This window comes from Pteropus medius, unplaced genomic scaffold (assembly GCF_902729225.1).
Source record: "Pteropus medius unplaced genomic scaffold, Ma_sr-lr_union100, whole genome shotgun sequence".
Classification (NCBI taxonomy): Eukaryota; Metazoa; Chordata; class Mammalia; order Chiroptera; family Pteropodidae; genus Pteropus; species Pteropus medius.
The window spans coordinates 970175-996044 of NW_024347791.1; the positions used below are offsets into that span (position 1 = coordinate 970175).

At 58.3% G+C, this 25870-nt stretch overlaps 2 protein-coding genes across 5 annotated transcripts in view; both read left to right on the forward strand.

Annotated features, from left to right (window-relative positions):
- The window catches only part of CARD10 (caspase recruitment domain family member 10), a 25133-nt gene extending 6143 nt beyond the window's left edge, over window positions 1-18990 (forward strand). Inside the window, exons 5-21 of one of the 2 annotated variants that reach the window (XM_039877744.1) lie at window positions 1274-1465; window positions 2366-2521; window positions 3127-3252; window positions 4364-4555; window positions 5826-5960; window positions 6301-6416; window positions 7256-7314; window positions 7711-7834; window positions 12904-13066; window positions 13494-13605; window positions 13897-14140; window positions 14318-14387; window positions 15432-15534; window positions 16866-17024; window positions 17119-17234; window positions 17663-17778; window positions 17994-18990. In XM_039877744.1, coding sequence (XP_039733678.1) covers window positions 1274-1465; window positions 2366-2521; window positions 3127-3252; window positions 4364-4555; window positions 5826-5960; window positions 6301-6416; window positions 7256-7314; window positions 7711-7834; window positions 12904-13066; window positions 13494-13605; window positions 13897-14140; window positions 14318-14387; window positions 15432-15534; window positions 16866-17024; window positions 17119-17234; window positions 17663-17778; window positions 17994-18228 — 2418 coding nt within the window. In that variant the 3' untranslated portion in view covers window positions 18229-18990. The remainder of the gene's footprint in view (window positions 1-1273; window positions 1466-2365; window positions 2522-3126; window positions 3253-4363; window positions 4556-5825; window positions 5961-6300; window positions 6417-7255; window positions 7315-7710; window positions 7835-12903; window positions 13067-13493; window positions 13606-13896; window positions 14141-14317; window positions 14388-15431; window positions 15535-16865; window positions 17025-17118; window positions 17235-17662; window positions 17779-17993) is intronic. The other variant, XM_039877745.1, reaches the window with a different exon arrangement.
- A 2618-nt stretch (window positions 18991-21608) lies between these two features.
- MFNG (MFNG O-fucosylpeptide 3-beta-N-acetylglucosaminyltransferase) overlaps window positions 21609-25870 on the forward strand; it is a 31299-nt gene continuing 27037 nt past the window's right edge. Inside the window, exon 1 of one of the 3 annotated variants that reach the window (XM_039877748.1) lies at window positions 21609-22117. In XM_039877748.1, coding sequence (XP_039733682.1) covers window positions 21863-22117 — 255 coding nt within the window. In that variant the 5' untranslated portion in view covers window positions 21609-21862. The remainder of the gene's footprint in view (window positions 22118-25870) is intronic. The other 2 variants (XM_039877750.1, XM_039877749.1) reach the window with 2 other exon arrangements.

Sequence of the window (25870 nt, forward strand, 5' to 3'; positions counted from 1 at the left end):
ACTGCCATCCTAGGCTCTGAAAGGTGGGGGGCTGCAAGTCATTTTGCAGAAGAGGCCAAGGCACCAGATGTTGGCATGCCTGTGTGTAGCACCAGAGGTCATTGTGCCCTTTTTCCAACAATGACTTCATTTTATAGCCTGCCACCTATTGCTACTCTTGTCACTGTCTAGCTACTTCAGACCCCACATGAATTTGGAACATAACTCTGGCTGAGTGCCCTCATAATCCAGCACACTGCTCATGCGTATCCGCTCTCAGCCAGGTGGCTACCAGCTGCCCGTCCACCACCCTGGCCAGCTTCTGGCTGCACACACTGAGTGAGTTATAGGTTGGGGTTCTAGGATTTTATTTAAAGCTATGAAGACAGCCACTGTCACACCTCTGGCATTTCTACAGCCAGAGGTGTGACAGTGGCTGTCTTCATAGCTTTAAATAAAATCCTGGACAGTGTAAAGGTCTCTGTCGGTGCTGACAGTGTAAAGGTCTCTGTCCGTGCTCTGTCTTATTTGATTCTTGCAATGACTTTGGGAGGCTGGTGGTGGAGCTGGGGATTGGATGGGCCCATTTTACTGATGAGCAAACTCAGGCCCAGAGGAGGTAAGCGACTTGTTCAGGATGACGGGGGCAAAAGTAGCACAATTGAAACCTGGACCCTATGTTTGGAGTTCTCGCTGGGGATGAACCAACAGCACTGTCTTCCTGAGGGGAAGCCTGAGGAGGGATGTCTTTACGGGAGGATCAGACTCACCTCTGTTCCGTGTGTATGTAGTGCTGGGAGGCTGGGTGGCAAGGGAACCTCCTGGCTTTCAGGCTGGGTGAGACCCTCACAACCATCCTCCTCCGCCTCTCCCCCTGGAGATGAGGAGTCTGAGGCACAGAAAGGGGCCATGACTCGCCCAAGGCCACACTGAACTAGAGGCAGAACTGGGCCCAGACCCTGGTTCCCCCTGTTCTCGGTGTCGCCCTCCTCCTCCATCGTGCTGGCACTGGGCTCCATCGCCTGTGCTTCACGTCAGGCGTGTGGGATGGACAGGTGTGCTGTGATGCAGCACCTCTGCCCACGGCTCCTCGAAGCAGAGTTCCTGGGAGGGTGGCTTGGCCTTGCTGCCCGCTTCCTTCCTCATCTTATATGCCCAGCCTGTACTTTCTTTAGAGACGAGTCCGGGAGGATGCCTGCGGGATCCGGGAGGCACCCCGGCATGAGGAGCAGGACCTCTCGCCATTGACCTTGTTGGGGCCCCTACCCGGGCTGACCCATGTCTCGGTGCCCAGGTGGATCAGCTCAAGCTCAAGGTGAGCCAGCTGGAGGAAGAGTGCACACTGCTGCGCAGGGCCAGGGGCCCGCTCCCCGGGGCCGAGGAGAAGGAGAAGGAGCTGGACAGCGCGGACCTGGTCTCTGAGCTGCGTGCCGAGAACCAGCGGCTGACAGCGTCCCTGCAGGAGCTGCAAGACGGCCGGCAGCAGGTGAGAGGGGTGGCACTGGGGGGCAGAAGCAGGGGCAGACGCTCCTGCCGCCCTCTCATCCTCCTGAGGCCAGAGAATGAGGACTCTGTCCCCGGGATCTGAGGACTGGGTGGAACCCTGGCTGGCCTCTTGTCTAGCCCTGAGCGGAGGGTGCTTAGTGCTTGGCTCTCCCTGGGGTTTAGTCTAGAGTCTCTGAACTCCCTGAAACTGTGCACCTGATTTTGTACGTGAGCATTTTTGGGGGAGAGGGCCCCCATTTTTCCTCGCATTTGTAGAGGAGTCTATGACCCTGGAAAGGTTGAGACCCCGAGGTCTGAGTTGCCCCAGGCTTGCTGAGTGTCCTGTGGCAAGTCAGTGGTAGTGTGGGTGGGCTGCCTGGTCCTTGCTCCACATAGGAAGTGGGGGATGGGAGCCAGGGCTCTGGTGTATTTCATAGGGTTGGGGGTGCCTGGCTGGGGTATGGGTCTGGATCTTGGACTTGCGGTCTACCTCCCTGGGCCAGGCTCAGCTGCTGGGATGACCCCTTGTCAGGAGGGTGGGGATAGGCTTTGGAAATAGCCACCCGTCTGCTGTCCTGGTTGACGGGTGGGGACCAGAGCAAGGGAGAGTGGGCCTGGTTTTTGTTTAGGACCAAGATCTTGGCTGAACTGTCCCAGCATGCCCTCATCCACTTACCTCATTTACACCCCAGATGCTCCCTGGAGGGTGGGCAGGGCTGATGGGGGCTACACCCACGCTACGTACAGGAAACCGAGGTCTAGAGAGGCAAAGGCCCTTGGCCAACATGGAAGAGCTAGTGGGGTGGGTCCGAGGGCCAAAGGCTCCGTGTCCCCCTTCCCTCTAATACTTGAGGTGGGCCCTGGGCCAGAGGTTGAGGCAGCCCTGAACTCTGACCCCCAGGAAGCAAGCAGGCCGGGGGCCCCAGGCTCAGAGCGCATCCTCCTGGATATCCTGGAGCATGACTGGCGGGAGGCACAGGACAGCAGGCAGGAGCTGTGCCAGAAGCTGCACGCTGTGCAGGGGGAGCTGCAGTGGGCTGAGGAGCTGCGGGACAAGGTAGTGTCCACTGTGCACCATCCCCTACCTTGCCTTGCCCCCACCTTCCTTCTCACTAATAGCCTGGAGAGGCTCCTGGCGAGGGGAGGGTCGTGGGCATCACCAGTTTACTTGAGCCAACCTTTTGTGCGGGTGTGGCAGGCACTGTGCTAGGACCTGTGCATTCATTCATTCTCAAGTATTTATTGAGATACATCAGTAAGCAAATGTCTACTCCTGTGGAGAGTAAATTCCAGCAGGGGAGACAAACCGTATGCCATACACGCAATCCTTGTCAACCACTTCATGTAGCGGAGGGTGATGAGGGCTGTGGAAGAAGCACAGCAGGGGTGGGGGGCAGATGACAGCTAAAACGCGGAGACCAAGGTTGGCTGGGAGGGTGTCGTTATTCTTGTTAGTCCCATTTTACAGATTACGTAGCTGAGGCCTAGTGAGGTAAAGTCAGGCCCAGCTGGGGAGGTGGGCACTTGTTATTGGGGCTCAGGCCTCTTTCTCTGGACCTGCTCGGCACCTGCTGGTTAGCTTCCCCTGGTCCCCAGCCCTGTGGTCTGTCTGACCTGGGCGTGTTCTACCTTGCACCACTCTGCCTGCCCACCCGACCATAGTACCTGCAGGAGATGGAGGACCTGCGGCTGAAGCACCGCACACTGCAGAAGGACTGCGACCTCTACAAGCACCGCATGGCCACCGTGCTGGCCCAGCTGGAAGAGATTGAGAAGGAGCGAGACCAGGTGAGCCCAGCCTGCTGCATGCGAGGCCCTGGCCTGGCCACTGGTTCTCGTACGGCAGACTTGAGAAGCGGGCAGGACTAAAATTGGAGAAAAAAGACTTTCGCAGTGTACCGATTGGTTTAGGAGAGGGTGAGTAGGCCGGGAGAGACACAGACATGGGACCTCGAGTGCTCGAGATAGGCCATCCTTGCCCCTTGAACACGCCTATCTCCCCTGAGCTTCCGGGACTGTTAGGAAAGCTGGTCCTGGCACTCTTCATTTCCGAATACCTGTTCTCTCCACGTCGAGGACAAGGCCTACACAGGGGAGCTGCTCGCAAATATTTGCTGATGAAGAAATTCTCAAAAGTTCTGGCTCCCAGGCCTTAGGCATCATGGCCCTCATCACTTGAGGTTAAGGGGTGGGCTGAGGACCTGGGCCAGCTTCTCCAGGCCCCCACCCCTCCTGCGTGAGGTTCCCGTGCAGGGGGAAGGCAGAGGATTTTGTCCTTGGACCAAGTTTGAATTCTACTAGAGGAGTTAAAGTCTACACATTAGAACGGGCTTCGGGATCCCCTGATGGGCTTGATGAAAAGACACATTGGAGGTTTCATCCCCAGACATTCTGATTTTGTGGTCTGGGTGGGCCCAGGGATCTGTACTTCACCCAGTTGCTCTCAGCCCTTGGGCCTCTGGCTCCAGCTCCCTCTGAAGCAGTGGGTGGCAGGCCTGGGCCACAGGCCCAGGTTTCAGACACCCTGTGGGGAAATGTGCTTTGGATGCAGAGGAGTGGGTTTGTACCCAGACTCCTCTACTAGCGGGGATGTGGTGAATAAAGCCAGCAACACACAGTAGGTCTTATAGTTTTAAATTGTTCTTGGGAATTGGGAAGAGCCTAGACTCTGTAACTAGACCGCCTGGATTTGAGTCTCAGCCCTGCCCCTGCTGCCTTGTTTCCTTATCTATAAAATGAGAATAATGGGAATCTCTAACTTGAAGAGTTAGTATGCAGATTCAACGAGCTGGTGTTTAGCACAGGGTCTGGCACACAAGAAGTGCCATTCCTGCCGCCGCCCCCATTTGTGCGGTCAGAGGCCAAGACAGCCTTCACCCTCCCTGCCTGCTCTTCCCAGGCCATCCAGAGCCGTGATCGGATCCAGCTGCAGTACTCACAGAGCCTCATCGAGAAGGACCAGTACCGCAAGCAGGTGCGGGGCCTGGAGGCCGAGCGGGACGAGCTGCTGACCACGCTCACCAACCTGGAGGGTGCCAAGGCCCTGCTGGAGGCACAGCTGCAGCGAGCCCAGGGTGGCCCCTGCCTCAAGGTGACAGGGGCAAGGGAACAGGGGTCCTGGTGGGTATGCTGGGGTCTTGGCAGGAGCTCTTAGCCAAGGCTGGGAACACGCAGGACCCTGTGGGAAACCTCAGCCAGGGGCGGAAACATGGGGGAACTGGCAGGAGTCCTCAGCTTGGAGTGGGAATTGCAGGACTGGGTGGGAACCTTTACTGGGGGTGGGACCACATGGGACCCATTAGGACCCCTCATCTGGGCTTGAGAAAATGCAGGCTCTGGGTCCTGGCCAGAGCCCACACCTTAGGTCAAGAACATGCTGGTCTTGGAGGGAGCTCTTGGCCAGGACAGAGAATATGCCGGTCTGGTGGGGGGCCCCAGCTGGGGTGGGTGTGGGTTGGTGCATCAGGGAACAGGATGGAGGCATGTGGGTCTCTGAGTTTCTGGGGTTCCTGGGGCACCAAGACTGCCTTTGCATACACTTGGAGAACCCTAGCTGCCCGAGGGCCTGTGAGCATCTTAGAATGTAAAACGTGGGCTCTCGAGCCCCTCAGAGACCAGTTAGTCCTAGTCCCTCATTGCAAAAGGCCCAGAGAGAGTCAGGGCCTTGCCTTAGGTCACAGAGCCAGCCAGTACTGGAGCCCGGGGTCGAGGAGGTGGGGGGTGGGGTGCTCAGGACCTCTGCCAGGAACTCTGACTTTTCCCATCTTGGGTTTGCTTGGAGATGATTAACTGGCCAGATGTTTAATACTTGGAAGAATAGAACAAAGGAAGTGTGAATCTGTGACTTCTCACTTTTTAACACCCTCAGTGGTTTTTTGCTTAGGTAAAGACAAAGCCCCTTACCCTGTCCTAGAGGCCCTGCAGGTGAGCCCCTCCCTCCCTCTAGCCTGCTCCTCTGGGTCTCAGCCTTTTAATTCCTGAAATGAGTCACAGTCCTGTCTCAGGGCCTTTGCACATACCGTTCTAGCTGCCTAGACTATCCTCCCCAGCTTTACCGACGTATCCTCTAGTTCTCAGCTCAAACCACACTTTCTCTGGGACTACTCTGATGTCACCAGGCTGGGCGGGCCTCTGAGCACTTGGCTTCCTGCCCTCCCGGCTGCGTGGGGCTGTTTCCTTCATCTGTTTGCTTGTTTACAGTTTGCGTCCTTCTCTAGGCTGAGAGCTCCACGAGGGGAGAGACCCGGCTCCCTTATTCCCACTGTGTCCCTGTTCCTGGCACACAGCAGGCATTCAGTAAGGGCCCATGGATGTCCCTGGCCCAGCACCGCTGACCTGCTTGCTCCCCTTTCTTCTCCCAGGCCTGTGCCTCCTCCCATTCCTTGTGCTCCAACCTCAGCAGCACCTGGAGCCTCAGCGAGTTCCCCTCCCCGCTGGGAGGCCCAGAAGCAGCTGGGGAGGCAGCCGTCGTGGGGGGACCTGAGCCCCACACTTCGGTAAGAAACCTGCCCCACCCCACATATGGGGAGGACACTGCCGATGTTCACATAATTACTAACACGTAGAATGCTTTCCAGTTTACTGTCAGGTCATTTCACATATGAGGAAACTGAGGCTCACGAAGGCCAAGCGCCTTGTTTCAGTCACCAGGAGCCAGCTCCATGCTGGGCCTGGGTGCCAGGAGACCCGGGGGGGCCACTCACACACTGTAATCCTGCAGAGCCCACTTCTCCACTCTGGGCCTTGTTCTCATCTGTGGAATGGGCACAAACAGGTGTGTTGAGCTGTGGGGACGTGCAGTGGAGGTGACCCTGGCCCTGTCATGTGACCTTGCAGGAGGAGGCCACAGACAGCGAGAAGGAGATCAACCGGCTTTCCATCCTGCCCTTCCCTCCCAGCGCCGGCTCCATCCTCCGCCGGCAGCGGGAGGAGGACCCCGCACCTGCTAAGAGGTAAACAGGCTGGGAGAGAACCACAGGGGCCCGGAGAGGTGGGGCTGCTCGTTCCTGAAACTGCCACCTCCCAGCATCCCTAATGCCGGAGGCAACTTTAGACAGTCACCTCCCTTTAAGGCCCGTAAGCGGCTGGAGCTCTGGAAACCCAGGTCCTGAGCGTCACAGGCATGACGGGTCCGAAGTTAAGACAAGGCCCAAGGGCAGAGGGGGCTCCGCCCCAGCCAAGCGCCCTGGTGGGAGGAGAGTCACTAGATATCGAGCCTCAAAGTTCCTAAACTCAGGGGGAACCCTGGATGGTTCAGGACTAGGGCCCGCAGAGAATGTTTCGAGGGGTCAGGGACCTCAGGCAAGAAAGCCGGCCTCAGTAGCCAATGGGGGCCTGAAAAACCAAGCCATCTCCACTGCTGGCGGGGCCAAGGGTGAGGATGTCCTGTCTCCCAGTGTATGTCTGTCACAGGCTTGATCAGATGAGTGAATCTGCCACAAATGGGGTGTGCGATGAGGGGGTCATGGTCTAGTGCGGGAGGCAGGCCCAGGAGCCACAAATGACAACGTAGGAAGTGAGGGCGAGATGAGGGGTGAGAGGTCAGGGGAGGCTTCCTGGAAGCAGTGGCATTGAAGGACAGGCCAGGGAATCATTCTAGGTAGAGGCCATGGTGCTGAGGTCAGGATGTTAACTTCTTGCCGTGTTAGTTTAGGGGCGCTGGGTGGCATGAGTACCCTGTGCCTGGGACCTCACCCTTGAGTCTTAGCCTGTATTTGCTTGGGGGCTGAAGGACCTTTTAGTTGCATGGGGGCGGAAGGAGGGCGTGGGGCAGATGCCCACTGAGCCTCAGCTCCTGCCCCTCCCCGTCCTCTCTGCCCAGGTCCTTTAGCAGCATGTCAGACATCACAGGTAAGAGCCCTCGGGGACTGTGGGGAGGGCTCATCTTGGGGGTAGCTTTTTAGCTCACCTAGGCCCATGCTGCCCGCTCTGCCCTTGGCCCGTGTTCACCTCCCTGAGGCCCTGCTGTGCCCTGGCCAGGCAGGAAGGCTATGCCTCGGAGGCCTCTGGGGGAGTTGGTTCACCCTGAGCCCAGTCGTGGTCCTGGCTGTGCTGTGCTGGGCTCCTCCTCAGTTCCGGCCCACCCTCCACCCTCTTCCAGGAAACCGAAGGGTCATCCTGGCCCAGTGGGTCCAAGGTGTTCCTGGGGCCTCGAACCTGCCAAGGCCCCCGGGGCCATCCCTGGGCCCTCCCCTCGTTTCTTAGTCCCTCCGCCTGGCACCCCTGAATTTCACTCCTCCTTCCCAGGGAGTGTAACGCTTAAGCCCTGGTCCCCTGGGCTCTCCTCGTCCTCATCCTCCGACAGCGTGTGGCCTTTGGGAAAGCCGGATGGCCTCCTGGCCAGAGGCTGTGGCCTGGATCTCCTCAACAGGTACGGAAACAGGGAAACTGCCTGAGGCGGGTGGTGGTTGGAGGGCAGGGTCTCCGATTCCTGGAGAAGGGTGTGCGGGGGCGAGGTGGGAGGGAGCAGCAGCTAAGCCTTCGCTTTATGCACCTGTCAGAATAGTAAGGTCTTTAGACACAGGCTGAGGGGTTCAAATCCTGTCACCACTGCTTATCGTCTGTGTGACTGGTCACTTCACCTCTCTGGGCCTCAGTTTCCTCATCAGCTAAAGGTGATAGTAATCTCTTCTGCATATGGGTATCTTGAGGTTTAGGACTCGTCAGTAAAGCACCCAGCTTCGCCAGGTGCACAGTAGGTGCTTAGTAAATGGTAGGAGTTAACTTGTACTGACACGAATACCAGGCTCGCCCATCCTCCCCAGCTCTGAGCTCCCGTAGGACTGAGCCATCCAGCGAAGCTTTGTGCCAGGGGTCGGGTGGGGCCACCGAGGGAGCCCCAGCACCTGGACTGGCTGCAAACCCATGACAGGAGTCATGAAACACATTGGCTCAGAGTGTGCTGCAGGCAATGAGCTCTGCGTGTTGGGCGATGAGTGGCCTCCCTGGTAAGATAGTGAGTGGACCTCAGGACGGGTGATGGAGAAGGCCATGCTGAGAACGTGGCCTTTGAGCTCAGCCATGGAGAGAGCAGGTAGGGAGGGCAGCTGGGTGACTGTAGGGGGAGAGAGCAGAGGTTGTCTGGGGATGGGCTTGGAGTTTGGTGTTGACTGGAGCACGCCAGGGGGAGGAGGGAAGGCCGAGCCACAGCAAGCTTGGTGAGTCAGGCTGGAAAAGCGTGGACTTTGGCTGGTGCACTCTGGGGAAACTGCGAGGGTTTAGCTATTACTAAATGCAGGCCAGCTGCTGGCTGCCTTACCTCATCCCCTCTATCCTGGTAGGTAGACATCATTAGGATTATTCCTGTTTTATAGAGGAGGAAACAGGCTCAGAGAGGTTAAGTGACTTGCCCCAGGTCACACAGCTGGGAAGTGCCCCGGCTGAGGTCTACAGTGACCTGAGCAGACTTGGGTTTTGGAAAGGGCATAGGAAGCACTGATGTCAGAGCTGGAATATGGGGATGCTGGATGCAGAGGACAGGTCGCACGAGAAATCAGGGCATAGCAGGAGCAGGGGCCTCCTGCCTCCTGGAAGCAGCTTGGCCAGGCCCATGTCCAGGGCCCCGCCCCCACCCTCACCCCCGGCAGCAGGCCCAGTGTGACATTGTTTCTCTCTGTGCAGGACATGCTTCTGGGGGAAGGGGTGGAGGCACCTCCCTTCCTGCCTGTCTCGGCCCTTCCTCCCTTCCTCTAGCTCAGGCCTGTAGCAGGGGTCTTGGCTGCTGTCCAGGGGGTGCTGGGATGAGGCAGAGGGAGCGGGAGCCATGTGGTTGTGGGGCCACCTCTGCCCACACTGTTCCTGGGGAGGAGGGGGACAGAGAAAGAACACAGATTGTGGTAGAGGTAGGGGTGGTGGACGGCGATAGAAAGAAGTGGAGGGACGAGTAGCGAGGGAGGTGAGGGGTGGAGGAGAGGGAGGCGAGGTGCCAGCGCATGTGTCCCGGAGCAATGTGACAGCCCGCGGGGAAAGAACAGATTTTGTTAGCCAACTGAAACCCCAGCTCTGTCACTTGCTCCCGTGGGATCTTGGGCATGTCACTTAATTTCTCAGTGCCCCCGTTTCCTGCTCTGTAAAATGGGGTCACAATAGTGCCTGGCCCCTAGGGTCATTGTGGGGGTTCCAGTATTCTTATTTGAGCGCTTAGAGCTGCGCTGGGCTCAGAGAGAGTGGTCATGTTGGCTCTTAGCTGACGTATTGTTGCCCTTGCTTAATTGTCAGAGTAACCTGCAGGGCTGGCATCTTTAGCCCTGTTATCCAGATAAGGAAAACAAGGCTCAGAGTGTCAGGACTTTGTCACAAGGCCACTTGGTGGTGGAGTTGGGGACTCCACGGTGCCTTCCTTCCGTCTACGCTGCTTTTAATCTCACGCTCGTGTTCAGTACTCACTACGTGCTGGGTGTTTTCCGCCCTCGTCTCTGCTGCCCCTCTGGGCTCCTCGGCCTTGGGGCAGGGCAGTGGGGTGCTGGGGCAGGCCGATGCACGGACCGGTGGACAGGCTGGGAGGCATTGCGGAGGAGCTGAGAGTGTACATGAGGTGCTGAGGAGGAAGGGGCGGTGGGGAGAGCGCAGGTGCTGTGCCCTCGGCCAGGGCCTGGCCCTGCGCACACGTGCTCACATGGACTCAGCATCTCTGGCACCGTCTGTCTGTGTACAAGGGTGCGAATCGGTCATTTCCGGATTTCCATCAGTTGTGGAACCCTCGTCAAGTTATGCTTCCCTGTGCCTCAGTTTCCCTCTTCTCTAAAACGAGAGGAATAACATATTTCCCGTAGGGCTGATTCCCGTCTTCACAGACCCCTGACCTGGAACAAAGCAGTCGTGCACACTGCTCAGAGATCTTCTCACTGTGCCCTGGGTTAGGGGTGGTGGTGGGGGACACTCACTGAGGCCACTTGGTCCATCACAGCTCAGAGCTGGCAGAGTGATGGACTGGCCTTGTTTCACCCTGTTCCTATGTGACCTGACCTGCTGACCTGACACTGGGGGAGGGGCTGGTAGATGGGGAACCCCATCCCTCACGCTGCCCACAGGCAGGACTGGGGTCGGATTGTGTTGCTGGAGATCCGGGAGTCCCTGGAGGTTGTAGCAGGCAGCCCAGCCCCCCCAACCCCCACACTGTGTTCCTCTCTCTCCGCTTCCTGCTCGTTTGCACAGAGGGACTGATCAGAACCCTGCCCCCAGCCAGCCCCCAGGTGGACTCTGAAAAGTGCTGAGAGTTGGTAGCCCGGGGCTGTGGAGGCTCAGAGAAGTCACGTGGTCCCTCAGGGATGTGGGCAGGAGTGTCCTAAAGGAGGGGATGCCCGAGCTGGGTCTTCAGGAATCAGCAGAAGTTGGCAACAGGAGCCTGAAAACTTGGGGCGGAGGGTCAGATGCTGAAATTGCAGGATGGGGAGGGGCGGGCCCAGGCATGGAGTCCAAGGCCTGGTGCAGGCTGCTAGCTGGGTTCTCGTCCGGGAAAGCTGCGATGGGGAGTGGACCATGGACTTGAAACGGGGGGAAACTGTGGGCCACAGAGGGGTGACTTGTCTCGACTCACCCCTGATGACAGTAAATGTCTAGTTTTCACTGAGCACTCAGTTCTTACCGGGCACTGTTTTAAGAGCGTTCCATGTTTTAGCTCCTTGGGTTAATGAAACAGGTAGACGCAGGTGGGGCTGCTGAGGACTGGCGGTTCCGCAGCCAGGTTTTCTGGCCCCGAGTTCCTGTTGTTCGTGCCACATTTCTCAAACTTTTCTGTCTGCAGCCCACAGTGGGAGAAACCTATGCATATGCCTGAAACACAGGCCTGGATTTACTCGAAGGGAGACAGGCTTCTGTCTTCTGTTTCATTCCATTAAAACAGAATTTCCCTTCCCACCTAGGAACAGGCCTGCAGTCGGAAGGCCCCCAGAGCCTCCGGTCTCCTCTCTTCCTGCATTAACTTTAAGTTCCTTTCCCAGTGAGAGACAGATGCCATCGCCCTCCTTGCCTTATGGATGCGGTGGCCTAGAATCAAGCAGCCAGCTCACTCGCCCAAGTCCAGGGCACAGCTAACACTGGGGTTTGGCGCTGGACTGTGCTTTTCCAGTCATAAGGCCAATGGGCGGTGTAGCCGGGCCCGGCCCCAGGCCTCCCAGCTCTGCCCAGGCCTTTCCACGCCACCTGGATACAGCCAGGACAGTCCCGGGACTGGAGGAGCCTGTGAAGGCAGCCCTGATGCCTCCAGCTCCCATGTCTGGCCCCCGGCCCTTGGGCTTGTCTCTTCGTTTCCACTGAGAGGGCAGGAGCCAAGACAGGCTCCCCGGGGCCAAAGTTCCCCCCTCTGCAAGGGCGCTGACTGAGTTGAGGTCCTTGCAGCCTTGCCCACCCCAGGCTGGCAGCAGGGGGCAGTGTGGCCATGTGTGCTGCCCCTGCGAGGGTGGGTGAGGAGGTGATAGGCTACCTGGACTCTGCCTGGGCTCCCTCTTCAGCTGGGGCACACCCTCCAACCCTGGCTTCTCCCCTTCCCAGCACCAGGGCCAGGAGGTCATGGAGGAGACTTCCGGTCAGTTTCTCTGACCCTGGCCATAGAGCCTCACCAAGTCTCATCCAGGGACAGGCAGAGACCTGCCGCGATGGGGTTCTTGGTGACTCTTTGTCTTAACCATCAGTGGCTCCCACTGACTGTGAGAGGTAGGCCAGAGGCTAAGCCCTCCATAGGCTGGCTACACCTTGCCTTTTCTGAGAGCTGTTCCTCATGATGTTAAATTAGTTAATTAGGGCACGGAGCTTCGCATGGCGTCTGGCACAGGGGAAGCACCCAGTAAGCGTCGGCCGCTATTATTGTTATTATTAAATTTTTCCGCACATCCTGTTTTCTGTCCTCCGCACCTTTGCTTATACCTGTCCTCGAGCCTGGAATACGGTCTCCTCTCTGCCTACGACTGAAGCGCTTCTCCTCTTTACTATGGTGTAGCCCAGCTACTTCTTCCTCTGGGAAGCCACGCCCCTTTGTACTCCCGCTGCCAGCTGTGACCATCTCTGATCTGTGCTGTATTCTAATTGTGACCTTCCTTCCTAGACTGTGAGCATAACAAGCTTTTTATTAGTCATCTGCTGTATGCCAGATACTGTGTTTGGCGCTAGGGATCCAGAGCTGAACACGACAACGGGCTGGTTCTGAGGGATGAAACAAAGGGGAACATGCGAGGTGCAGATGGTCCGCTCGTGCAGGGAGCTCCACCCCTCCGTGTGCAGGAGTCTGGGAGAGAAAGGTTGCTTTTGACCTGAGCCCTGAAGGATGAGCAGAATTCGCCAGGCAGCGAAGAGGGGCCAGGGCAGTCCAGGCAGTGGCACAGCAGGTGCAGTGGACTGTAGGGTGCGAGTCGTGCTATATTTTGGGAATCGCTGTGGTTTTCCAAGGATGTTGAATCGAATTAAAATACTGACTGAGCTCCAATCCCCATCCTTCTCTCCTCTCAGGTCTCTGGCCATCCAAGTGTCTGGCCGGAGCCCCCCGGGGGGACCTGAGACCCAGGACAGAGGCTCAGACGGCCTGCCATTTCTTGGGGACAGCTGGTCTGGGGCCACTGTGGTTCGGCGAGTGCTCTCTGGGCCGGGGTCTGCCAGGGTGGAACCAAGAGAGGTGAGGCCCCCAACTCTGGGCTGGGGCAGAGTTAGTGCTTTAGCCAGGCCTGGATGCCTTCTGATTGGTGGATCTAGGTCACTGGGTAGCGTTTCTAGGGATTGGCCAGAAGGAGGCGGGCTCAGTGATTAGCTGCCCGTTGGCCTGCCTCAGCCAGCATTAAATGAAACCTGACTGGGCAGGAGCTGGGATGTGGGGCAGACCGACAGCACAGTGACCGATCTCCCCTTTTAAATATGGGAAGGGCCTGGAAGAACCTGCTGGGTGGGGAGTCCTGTTGATGGGAGCAGGGTCTGACTGCCCTCTGAGGTGGAGGCATCTGAATTGTGAGATGTCGTCAGTCCCATACCCAGTCTTCCTCCAGAGCCAGAGCTGTCCTGCCCTTGGAAGCTCACTTCTTTCCCTCCCCACCTTGGTTTTCTCCCAGCCAAGGGCAGAGGCCGCTGGTCTGGAGGGGACAGGCCTGGAAGGCGAGGCCCAGCAGAGAACCTTGCCCTGGAACCAGGTGTCCACACTTCCCTTCCTGATGGACTCCAAGGGTACGTCTGGCCTGTCTGTTATTGTGCCCTCCCTCTGTCCTCAGTAAGCAGCTGATACAGGACAGGAGTCCTGACACCTGGGTTCAAGTTCTGGTTCTGTCCCTAGTGGGCTTGGTGGCCTTGGGCAAGTCCCGCTCTCTCTGGACCTCAGGCTCTCGCTTTGAGAAGGGGAAGACGGGGTCCTGGCCGCTTGGATGTTGAGAGGGCCATGTCTCTGGCCTCTGCAAGGCTGATCCCTGACTTCCTCCTCCTCTTGTCCCCCTTGCTGCCCCCTGCCCTGTTCACGTCCAGCTTGTCAGTCCTTCCACAAGGCCCTGGATGCCTGGGCGAAGGGGCTTGGTGCCGAGCCCTTCTACATTCGAGCCAACCTCACTTTGCCTGAACGGGCAGACCCCCACGCCCTGTGTGTGAAAGCTCAAGAGATCCTGCGGCTGGTGGACCCGTCATACAAGCGGCGGCAGGAGTGGTTCTGCACACGGGTCGACCCCCTCACGCTGCGGGACCTGGACCGGGGCACGGTGCCCAATTATCAGAGGTGACGCAGAGCCAGGCGCCTGGCGACAGGGTCCCACTGGGAACCGGCTCGGGCTGGGGGCCCGTTTCTCCCTCTGCAGGCTGTCACCACCCTCTGGGCAGGATGGGGGGCTAGAGGAGAGGAAGTGAGGGGCTCCCCATCTCCCTACAAACACGTGACATGACCCCTTCTCCCCAGTGCCCAGCAGCTCCTAGAAGTTCAGGAGAAATGCCTGCCCTCCAGCCGGCACCGAGGGCCCCGTGGTAATGTAAGCAGGGCTGGGCCAGTTGGGCGAGGGGCTGGGGAGAGGGGCTGCCAGGGGTGGGGTCCGAAAGGGAGGGGCGAGGCTTCATTCTCAGCAGCCCTCGGGGAGGAGAGGAGGGAGGCCCCACCTTGTTCCTTCTCCCGGACTTGGTTGATCGTTTACTATGTGCCAGCAAATGGAAGAACAGGGTTCACGTCCAAGGTATTTAGGACCGTGAATGAGGTGGAGTGTGCCCAGTGCTCAGGAGCATGCCTGGCATGTGGTCAGCGCTTGACAAAACAAGTCACATCCCTTTTCCAATCCCTGGGTAAGGGCCGGGCTGGGCAAGCCTCCCCCTGTACACCGGGGCAGAGCGAGGCTCAGAGAGGTTAAGTAACTCGAGGCCACACTGCACAGGGGGTTGAGAGTGTGGGTTCTCGAGCCAGACTGCCTGGACTCGAATCTCAGCTCTGCCACTATCAGCCGTGTGGCCTTGGACAACCACCTGACGCTCCCTGGAGGCTCCGTGTCCTTATCTGTAAAATGGGGAATTACGCTGCCTGCCCGGCTCCTCGGCAGAGAAATCTCAATTGTTCATGCACATGTGGGGCCTAGTGAGTGAGTGTCACATTGGAGGAATTTGACACTTGTCAGCTATTGGTCTAATTAATGCTGTCGTTATTGGTTTCGTTAATCTTCCCTCCCAAGGCCACATGGCTAATTCATTGGAAGAGACCCCAGAGTTTGTCTCTTCGGTGACATTAGGTTCCTCTGGTCTCTGGTTCTCGAATTGCCCATCTGTAAAATGGGAGGTAGACCCAAGGCTCCTCCAGCTCTCACCGGCTCTGACAGGCTCCCTTTCCTGGGCCCGTAGGGTTAGTTGCCTTTGCCTGTCCGGGGGCTATGCCGGGCCAGGTGGGGACTAAAGAAGGCCTGCTGGGAAAGGGCTCTTCCTCAGGGCCTGGACAGCGGTGGCACAGGGCCCCCTCTGCTTGGCATCGCGTGTGCTCGCTCCTCTCCCCGAGGGTGGGATGGCGCTGAGCCCCTCTTTCCCTGTGCTTTCCCCAGCTGAAGAAGCGAGCTCTAGACCAGCTGCGGCTGGTGAAGCCCAAGCATGCCGGGAGCCCTACAGCGGACCCCCCAGAGCAGCTGCTGCCGGAGCCCAGCTCAGGTGCGTGCCCAGGTGTGAAGGTGCAGCCTGGGCTGCCCTTGGAGTCCAGGAGTGTGCACCGTTGGCCTGGAAGGGCCAGTTGTGAGGGTTCCAGGGGGGCGAGGCCCACGCCTGGGGGAGGGTCTGAGAGACAAGGCTCCCCTTGCCGGGAGCTGGGCCGACAGGTTTGATGGAGCTGGCTAGTGAGGGTGCATGTGTCCTAGTGTGTTTGTGGGTCTGTGTGAGTGTGGGGCACACAGCAGCATGGGCCTGTTCTTGTCTGGAAGACCGTGTGTAGCTGTACTTCTCACACGTGTGTGGTGGGAGGTACCACGAGGACCCCAGAGTGGGTTCTAGGAGGCAGTAGGGTGAGGCTTTGGGCCGGATCAGGGAGGAGGAAGTGGGGGGGCCTAGATGAGGAAGTAGCAATCCTGAGGGGCAAGGAGGAGAGGGTGGCGAGGGAAGAATTCCTGGAAGAGACATTGTTTGAACTGCGGCCTTCGAGGATGAGGAGTTTGTTCCTGGCGGAATGCACAGCCTGTGCAAGTGGGTCTCGAGTGCTGGCTGTGTCATACTTTGTGCTTGGTCCAGAGGACACAGTGGTCCCCCACTCCTCACCGCCTACTGGGGATGCGGGGAGGCAGATGCTTGTCGGCCAGATAATCCCACCCATGAACGTAACTGCAAAGTGCGACGCTTGTCGCGGAGGGGAGCTGGGTGCTGTGGCGCTCAAGCTGGAGGCCCTGCACGTCTGGGAGCCAGGGAAGCTGTGACCCGGGCTCTGAAGAGAGCGTGAGGGTTAACTGGGCCAGGAGGGGCCAGGGTGGGCCCGAGGCTTCCCCAGGGCGCAAGAAGGCCCCATGATTGGAGACAGCTGAAGGGTGGTCTGGGTGGCGGGGGTAGAGTCTGTGATGGGGCGCGTGGCTCTGGCAGGGCTGAGTAACCCACGTGGAGGATGTGGCCTCTTTGCTGAGAGAGTCATGGGAGTCACTGGCACCTCGGGAGCAGGCGAGTTACAGGATCTGACTTTAGTTTTACCACCTCTCTATGGCTGCTGAGTGGAGAATGGCCTGTAGGGGGTGAGAGCGAGGCAGAGGATCAGGGAGCAGTCTACAGCAATAGTCCCAGCGAGGGAAGGGGCAGCTCTGGCGTGCGTGCGTCTTGTCGTGAAATTATTATGTGTGTGTGTGTGTGTGTGTGTGTGTGTGTGTGTGTGTAGCAGCAGCAGCACTTAAGAAGGGAGAAAAGGTGGGCGGCTTGAGAGGGGGCGATGGGATTTCGAGGCCGCCCTAGGAAGGAGGAGCTTGGTGTCTGTCCGCTGCTCATCTCTTCTGCGTGCCTCCCCCACACAGAGCCGGAGCGGAGTCTCAAACCCTACAGCCTGGTGCAGCCGCTGCTGGTGCCCGCCCTGCGGCCTGTGGTGCTCTTGCCCGAGTGCCTGGCACCCCGGCTCATCCGCAACCTGTTAGACCTGCCCAATTCTCGGCTGGACTTCCAAGTGTGCCCAGCCGGTGAGTCTTTGAGCTGGGAGACGGGAGGGTGGAGTGGTGTTTTGGGGCAGCCGGGCCCACTGGCCCTTCATTCCTGCCTCTCCCTGCCCTCCAGAAAGCCTGTCTGGGGAGGAACAGTGCATACCCTCAGCGCCTGGAGCCCCCAAGGCCCAGTCTGCCACCCCTGGACTGGGCAGCAGGATCCGAGCCATCCAGGAGTCTGTTGGGAAGGTAGGTGCTGGGGTGGGGGCCGCCCTTCTGGGTCTAAGAGCCCGACTGGAGTGCAAGCCTGTGCTGTTCCCTTGCGGAGTGACTCTGGGCAAGTCCCCTGCTTTCTGTGGGTCCCGTTTCCTCACTGAATGGGGAGGCCGGGGCAGTTGACCTCTCACCCGTTCGGCTCCTTTTCCTCCTGGGAGTTGGCCCTGGCTGTGGGGAGTGGGGTTAGCTCCGTCCTACAGACGAGGAGGCTGAGGTCTAGAGGGGCAAAGTGACTTATTTCCCAGGTCTCCCATCTTCTCTGACGGTTCTTCCCTCACTGCCAAGGTCCCTTCGGATGGGGAAGCAGGACCTCTAGGGCCCAGTGTGTGTGTGTGTGTGTCGGGGGGACAAGGAGGTTAGTGTCTCCGGGCTGGGAGTAAAATGTAGTTTTGACCCCCGAGAAGAAACACTGCCTGTTGGAACTGGGTGTGCGGGGCGTGCGGGAACTGGTCCAGAATGAGATCTACCCCATCGTCATCCATGTGGAGGTGACCGAGAAGAATGTCCGGGAAGTCAGGTGAGGCAGGTGGGGAGATGGGCAGGACCCCAGATCTGTCCTTCTGTCTGTCTCTCCCCACCTCCCCCACACCCCACCTCTTCTCCATCTCTTTCTCTGCCATCTGTCTCTTTGTCTTCCTCCACCTGTCCGTCCTCTCTCTCTGACGCTCCACATCCTTGTCTGTCTGTCTGTCTCTCTCACTCTGCCTACCGCCCACTCTCCTCTCTCGGCAGGGGTCTGCTGGGCCGGCCAGGCTGGCGGGACTCGGAGCTGCTGCGGCAGTGCCGCGGCTCGGAGCAGATGCTCTGGGGGCTGCCCTGCTCCTGGGTGCAGGTGCCTGCCCACACGTGGGGCCACTCGGAGGAGCTGGCCAAGGTGGTGCGCGGCCGCATCCTGCAGGAGCAGGCCCGCCTCGTGTGGGTGGAGCGTGGCAGTGGCAGAGGCTGCAGCAGCAGCAGCGAGGCCTGAGGGCCCCTTCTGATGCCTGCGGCTTCCTCAAGCACTGCAGAAGCCACCAGCGGAGACCCTGGTGCCTGCGGCGGAAACTGGTCCTCCCTGTCCTGAGCCTTCCCAGGCCTTTCGGCCTCGGCTCTGGGCTGTCACGGGAGGGATCTCAGCCCTCGGGCAGAGTTTCCACCCACCCTGTACATGCTGCTCTGGGCCTTTCTGTGTGCCCCTGTGTCTCTGTCCCCACGCGAGGGTCTGTGTCCCTCCATCATTGCTTACCCTGAAGCACCTGAATTCTCACTCCTGTGTACAGGTTTACACACCCAAGTTCTCACAGGGTAGGCTCCTGTCTGTCCCTACCCCCTGGGCACATGAGGTCTCCTAGGCGCTCAGCCTGTTCTGATCCCAGGAGCCTCGGGCCTGCCTTTGTGACTCCCACCTGTTGAGCTCACATTTCTTACACATGGGCATTGTGGCTTCCCTGGTCTACTGTCACCTGTGCCCCTTGTGTCTTCTAGTCACACACATGTCTGTGGTTTTCTCCTGTGTAAATGTTGTGCCCCACACCCCTGTGACACTTGGGCACTAACACACGTGTTCCTGGTGAGCACACCTAGGACCATGTTCTCACAGTGCCCGCTCCCTGCCCTGTCCCTTCTCAGGGAGACAGGTGGAGAGGGGGCTGGCTGCTCCATCACCAGAATGTATGGCTCGTGAATTTTTAATGGGCCTTTTTTACTCAGAAGCTGCACATTATGGAACATTAAACAATTTGTCATAGAAGTTGGTGGCCTTTTGATTGCTTGTATCCCTGGCCTGGGGACCCTCCTCTCTTCCCCTCCCCCACCGTCCCTACCCCCCAGCTCAGGCCGATACCACCTTTCAGGTCCCCGCTTGCCCGTGGGGAGGGTCAGATTTCACTCCTGACTCATCCCTGAGCCACCCGCCATCTGTGCCGGCATCACCTTACCTGGCCTGGAATGACCGGAGGAGGGCCCCACAGATGGGCCACCCCCACGCCCAGCCCTGTGTCTGATCATCAAAAGAGTGTCCCCTGGAGTGGGGACACTGAGGTCAGCAGGATGTGGTCTTAAGTTTAAGGGGCCCGGCTACTGAGTCCAGGAGACCAAGAACAAGCCTTCAGTGTGCAGTCAGGTCCCTAAGTCAGCTCCTCCAGAGAGAGGAAGGTCACCTGCAGTGGGAGAAATCCAGGTGGGCTTACTGGAGGAGGTGCCACTTGAGCTTGGGGTTTGGGATTCCTTTCTTCAAGAAGCATTTATTGGATCAATGTGCCTATGTGCTGTCCTAGGTCATACTGTAACTGTCCTCAGTAACAGTAATGAACTTGGGCCTGCCCCTAGGAGGTTTTGGGGAAGTGGGTTACTAGGTAGAGAAAACTTCAAGAGCAAAGGCTCAGAGGCAGAAAATGGGTTGAGTTTGGCCACTGGGAAGCGGGAAGAAGTGAGGCTGGGAAGTCCAGGGATGGGGGCTGCCTAAATCTTAGTGTCCTTTGAGGTCTGGCTCGGACACCATCCCCACGAAGCCGGCTCAGTTCTCTCAGCCCTCGGGACTTCTCCTTGGCCATGCCATGCCCTGCCTAGTGGCTGGATAATGGGTCTCTGGATGTCTGTGGGCTCCCCGGATGAGGAGATGGGGCCATGCTCATTGGGTAAATGACCGTCTCCCCTCTGTGCTGTGTGCCTCGCCCAGTCCTTGGTCTAAGGATCTATGAGTCTGGGTGAAGATGCGGGAACCCAGTGACTCAGCTGTCTGCCTGGTCCCATGTTAGGTGACCTTTCCATGGGGGTAGAGAAGCCCACTAATCCTTTAATTCTCACCAAGCCTTATTTTTGTCCCCATTTTACAAATGATAGGAAAGCAAAGTTCAGAGAGGTGAAGTTACTTGCCCAGAGTCACACAGCTAGTGAGTGGCGCAGTCAGGATTTGAACTGTGGTCTGTGTGGCACGAAGCCAGGGGTCACTTGGTGATGCTATTCCGAGAAGATGGGCTGTGAAGGGGCCTGGTGTGGGGCTGACCCATGGGAAGGTGAGTCGTAAGGGCTGGTTTTCCTAATGCAGGGTTGGGCCACAGCAGGCCCAGTTCAATTCACCAGCCATCTGGTACTTTCTTGTGTCTAATTAACAAATATTTATTGAGCTCCAACTATGTGCCAGGCACTGTTCTAGGCACTGGGGAAATTCAGTGAATAAAAAAAAAAAAAATCCCTGCCCTGATATTCTCATGAGGAAGATAGACTATACATAAGTAAAATAGGGTGTTGGAAGATGAAAAATGCTATGGAAACGATCCAGCAAAAAAAGGGGACCTGGGAAGGACAGGTTTGGGGGCCTGTGAACTAGGGGGTGGGGAGCAGGGATCATAATTTAGATAAAGTGGTCCAGGAAGGCCTCATTGGGAATATGCATTTGTGTGAAGACCTGAGGGAGATGTGTGGCTCTCTGGGGAGAGGCCCAGGCAGGAATAGCATGTGCAAAGGTCCTGAGGGGGGTGAGTGCCTGGAGTGGCCAGGAGCCCAGTGGGTCTGGAGTGGAGGGAGCCAGGGGAAAGTAGTAGGAAGCGGGGTTGGAGTTAAGTAGGGGCCAGGTCCTGCAGGGCCTGTGGGCTGGTGTACGATCTTTGGCTTTTGATCACAAAGGAGGATGGAAGCCAGTGCAGGGTTCTAGCAGGGGAAGGATGCAGTACGAGTGACCTCGTGCGAAACTAGGTGGAAGGGGTGGCTGGAGAAGGCCCTCTGTGTGTCCATTGTTTTGGCTGAGAGAGAGGCAGCAATAAAGATGGCTGAGAGAGATGGGTACTGAGGGCCACAGCAGGACAGGCTCCCTCAGGGGCCCTTCTGTGGGCCAGAGACCTGGCTGTGTGGCTGAGCTGCTGGATCATTTTAGATCATTCTGTGGTGTGTGCTCAGCTATAAACTGGGATTAAAAATGCTAGTGCCGTTATGAAGACCAAAGGAACTCCCCGAACTGCTGGGGGAGCTCCAGAGGTTGGAAGGGGGCATCCCAGAAGGCCCCGTGGAGAAGGGACTCTTTGAGCTGAGCCTTAAAGTCCAAATAGAATTAAGCCTGGTGGAGGGTACGTGGATGACCATGGCTGAGGGAGAGCAACCAGGAGGAGGAACAGTGTGAGCCAAAGCTGGGAGGCTGGATCCCAGGTCACCATAAAATAAAGGGTGTTGAATGAGCTACGCTGCCCATCTCAGGGGAGTAGGGAGTGGGAAGGCTGGAGGGCCCCTTCCTCCCATCCGGGCATAGAGAGTTTGTTTGTTGCTCCCACCGCCACTGCAGCAGCTGTCAGGGTCGGGGCCGTCCCTTCAGCTGCCTCTTTTCCAGCCACCTCTGGGACTCTCATGGGGGCAGCCCCGCCCCTCAGGCTGCGCTGGAGGCAGGGGCGGGGCCAGGCGCCCCAGAGCCCGCGGCGGGAGCGCAGCCAGAGCAGGTGGAGGGCTGGCGGCAGTGGTGGAGGGGCTGCCATGGCTCGGCCTCTGGGGCCAGAGCACTAACTCCCACCTCTTCCCTCCTTGCCTGTCTCTGATGCCTGCCAGACTTTTGCCTTTGCCGGGCACCCCGCCTGACCAGCCTCCCCTCCCCGTCCAGTTGGGATTGGGGGGCTGAGCCGTCTGGGGTCCGAGGGCCAATGCAGTGCCGGCTCCTCCGGGGCCTGGCTGGAGCCCTCCTCACCCTTCTGTGCACGGGGCTCCTCTCCCTTCGGTACCACTTGAGCCTGTCTCCGAAAGACGTTCAGGAGACTCCGGGGCTGAGCCCGCCAAGCCATCCGCCCCCAGAGCTGCAGCTGCGGGATGTCTTCATCGCAGTCAAGACGACCCGGACCTTCCACCGCTCCCGCCTGGAGCTGCTGCTTGACACGTGGGTCTCCAGGATCAGGGAACAGGTGACCAGCTGCCTGCTGTGGGCCCCAGGAGTGGCCCCTGGCCTGAGGGACTCAAAGAGGCCTTTGTACTGGGCCGGGGTCCTTGGAGGCCTCACAGGAGAAGCTTCCTGTCCACCTCCCCACTCCCCCAGACTCCCGGGATCCGGGGACTCCAGCAGCCCTGGCCGTGCCTGCTGGCTGTAGAGCCCACTGCTCCTCAGGCTCGCTGCTCTGTCTCCTTCCGAGGCTAAGCGCCTGCCCCAGGCTTCTGGGTCCCTCCGGGGGTGCCTTTATTCCCTGGCTGTTTCAGTGCAGGCTTCACTCCTGCTCATCCTGGCCCAGCCTGGCTCTGGGGGCAATGGTGGGTTTTGGGCGGCTGCGGCAGAGGCCTTGGAGGTCCTGGCTGACACGCACCCAGGCCGATGCCTCCAGTCCAGGCCCTGGGTGATGTCCTTCTGGCTGTGAGAACAGGGGCTGAGCTGCTGAGCAGGGGACCATAGGTAGTGCCCGTTGGGGAAGGGGCCGGTGTGGGGGGCATCCTTTTGGAATTCCTGACAGCCCCTGCCCCCATGCCTCGGTGCCAAGGGTGTGCCAAGGGGAGCAGCATCTTGCCTCCTGTGCTCATTTCCTGTAGGGCAGTTTCCGAGGCAGGAAGGGAGGGTACGTGCTATGACGGTGGTGGCTGAGGCAGTGGTGGGCACGAGGTTGGGGTAGGGGCCTACCCAGCACGTGGGATTGTGTGTGTGTGTGTGCGCGCGCGCACGCACACATGCATGCACGCTCACGTGCATGCACGCTCACATGCATGGAACGAAGGTGTGTGTTAGACACGCTATGGCAAGGGGCATGTGGGTGACGGCTCCTGGCTTATGTCTGTCCCTGGAGGCAGCTCTGACAAGCGGAGTCCCTCCTGGCTCTCTCCCTCCCCACACCCAGTGCCCACCTCAAGCGAAGTCAGTGATTTGGGGGTGTTAGGAACCATCTGTGTGTGCGTGTGTGTGTGTGCGTGTGTGTGTATAAATCTACCATCTGAGGGGTAGGTTTACACACACACATACGCACACACACACACGCACTGTCCCCACTTTGGCAGCTGGCTCAGTGGGAGGAAGTGACTGAGCCTTCAGAGGGGGTTGGGGACTCCTGGGAGACTAAGGAGGGGGGAGGTGATGCCTGATAAGAGGTCAGAGCCTCCCGGGGAGAGGGCACCCCCTGCCCCATGTCCTAGCACCCTGGATTAACACTTTCTCTGCCAGGCCCCCGGCACCCCAGGCTCTTTCTTGAAGCCCCCGCATAACTTCTCATCTTGGGGAGATTCTGGTTCTACTTGCGGAAGCAGCTGAGCCTGGCCCTCCCCAAAGACCTTCCTGTTTATGGTGCTGTGTCTGTGTGTACCCGGGACCGTGGCCTCACGTGGTCTGAGGCCCTTTCCTGTCTTGTCTTGATTACTATGGTGGTGCCCTTGCCTCGAATGAGGAAACTGAGGCCAGAGAGGAGGAAGTGCTGGCCAGCGTTGTCCCGAAGGCCCGAGGGGGCAGAGCCCAGTGGGACCCAGCCCCCACCTCCTGGCTGGGGCCCTACCTTCTCTGCTGAGACCTGGGATCCCGGAACTGCCTGATCACTGGGCTACAAGAAAGGGTCTTTAGGCCTCCAGCCTAGGTGGCAGGACCAGGCCAGCAGAAGAGAGGCAAGCAGCCAACTCCTCTGGGTCCTGAGCTCAATCCCAGATGCCAGCCAGGCAGCCAGAGGAGTACCTGCCAGCTGCTCAGCATCTAAGGGGCTGCGTGTCAGATGCATCACCCTATTTACCCCTCATAATGATCCCGAGTGGTAGCTATTGTGGGGGTTGGGAGGAGTTCCCTCAAAATGTGCCTCCCTGGCACGCAGATTATTTCAAGCCGAAAACGATTAAAGCCCAACAAACTCAAGAAGAGGTTTTTACTCCTGCCTTTCTTGCCTAAGGAGATTCAGCTAGAAAAAGCTGCTTCAGGGAGGGAACTTTAGCTTTGTTACCTTAGCATATTTGAATCAAGTGTGGCAGACAGAGGATTCAAGCAAAAATCTGTTCGTTAGATTCTCCTTTGTGTCCCATTATTTCTAGCCCTGTAAGAATTTGTTTACCAAATGTTTGCTCTTTCTCATCTACCTCTGAATTGCCTGCCTCTCCCTTCTTAGTCCAGAATCCTCACTGTCTTTGGAATTTTCATACGTATGTGAATTCCCCATGCACACCTATAAAAATTTGACTTTCTCCTGTTAATCTGCTGTAAATCATTTGAATTATTCAACCAGCCAGAAGAACTAAAGGGGTAAGGGGAAGGTTTCCCCAGCCGACACTATTGATATTCCCATTTCACAAGCGAGGAAACTGAGCACAGTTAAGCAGAGGTAGGAGATGAATTCACTCAGACACCTGCCCTCACCCCCAGTGCCAGGGGCAGAGTCTAGAATTTTGTCCTTTAAGACAGAGTTGAGAAAAGGAAAGATGCTCAAACAGAGGAAGAGGAGGGGGTGCGGGGAGACCACGCTCGCCACTGCATCTGGGCCCACTTTGTCTCCACTCCTTGGCTCATCTCTATGACTTTGACCCAGGCCCTCCGTGTTTTAGCCCTCAGTTTCCCCATCTTCACAGGATGGAAGGATCTTGGAGCCTCTCTCAGCTCTGCCATCAGAAGCGGGCCTGAGCTGGTTAACTCCAGGGCTGGGCACCCACCCCAGCTGGTTAAGGGCGGCCTGGTGGCAGGTGGGCCTTTGTGGAAGCGGGCTGGGGCTCGTGCTCTGGCCCTTGTCCCATTCAGAGGGGGCGGGCTGGAGGAGGCATGTTTTGTGATCTGTGAGGAGCCTTTCTCTTCCCCACAATCCCCTTGGGGGCAGGGGTAGGAGGGGTGTGGGGAGCAGTGATGGCCCCACATCTCCCCTCTTCTGTAGCAGATGGCCCCCGGCCAACCCCTCCCTTCCCCCCCAGCTGGCTGCCTGTCCTTTTGTTTTCCTGCAAGGTTTTAACCATTGTCAGGGTCCCCTCTTTAAACACACCAAGTACAACCCTCGCTCAGAGGAAATTGCCCGCTGCTGGTGCCAACCTCAGGCTTGCCATACACCCTGCCCAGCCCCCGGCCCTGCTTCAGGGCCCCTCCCGCTCCTACCCCCCATCACTGATTCACTGGGGCTTGCTTGCCCATCAACAATGTTCCCTGACCCATTTGGCCCATGCTGCAAACTTGAGAGAGTTCCACTATCTCCACTGGCTGTTTGGTGGCAAAAGTTTGCCAAGGAGCAGGGGTAGAAAGGCCTGACTTCTTTTACTGGCTCCCTTGGGAGCTGTGTTGAAAACGGACGTGAGGTTGGGGGTAGGACAGAGCAGGGAGCCCAGGGAAAAGGTGACTGCGGCAAAGCAGGCAGGAGGTGACAAGGGTGGGCTGGGCCATGGGGTGGCCCTGGAGGCTGGTGGGGAGAGGATGTACCCCGGGTGGACAGCATGTGCTGACAGACCGGATAGGGGGTGCGAGAGAAAGAGAGGAGACATGGTGACCCCAAGTATCGGGTCCAAGCAAGATGGGGAGACCAAGAGGAATACAGGTCTTGGGGTGGGGGTGGTCAGTGCTCAGTCTTGAAGCACTGAGTCTGAGGGGTCTGTTAGGTCAATAGGGACGAATGGGGATAAGTCATGGCTGCAGTGGGGTTTGAGAGCAAGGGAGAGGTCTGAGGCCCGTGGGTTCGAATCCCAGCTTACACTTGCCAACTGTACAGCCTTGGGCTGTCCCTTAGCCTCAGTTG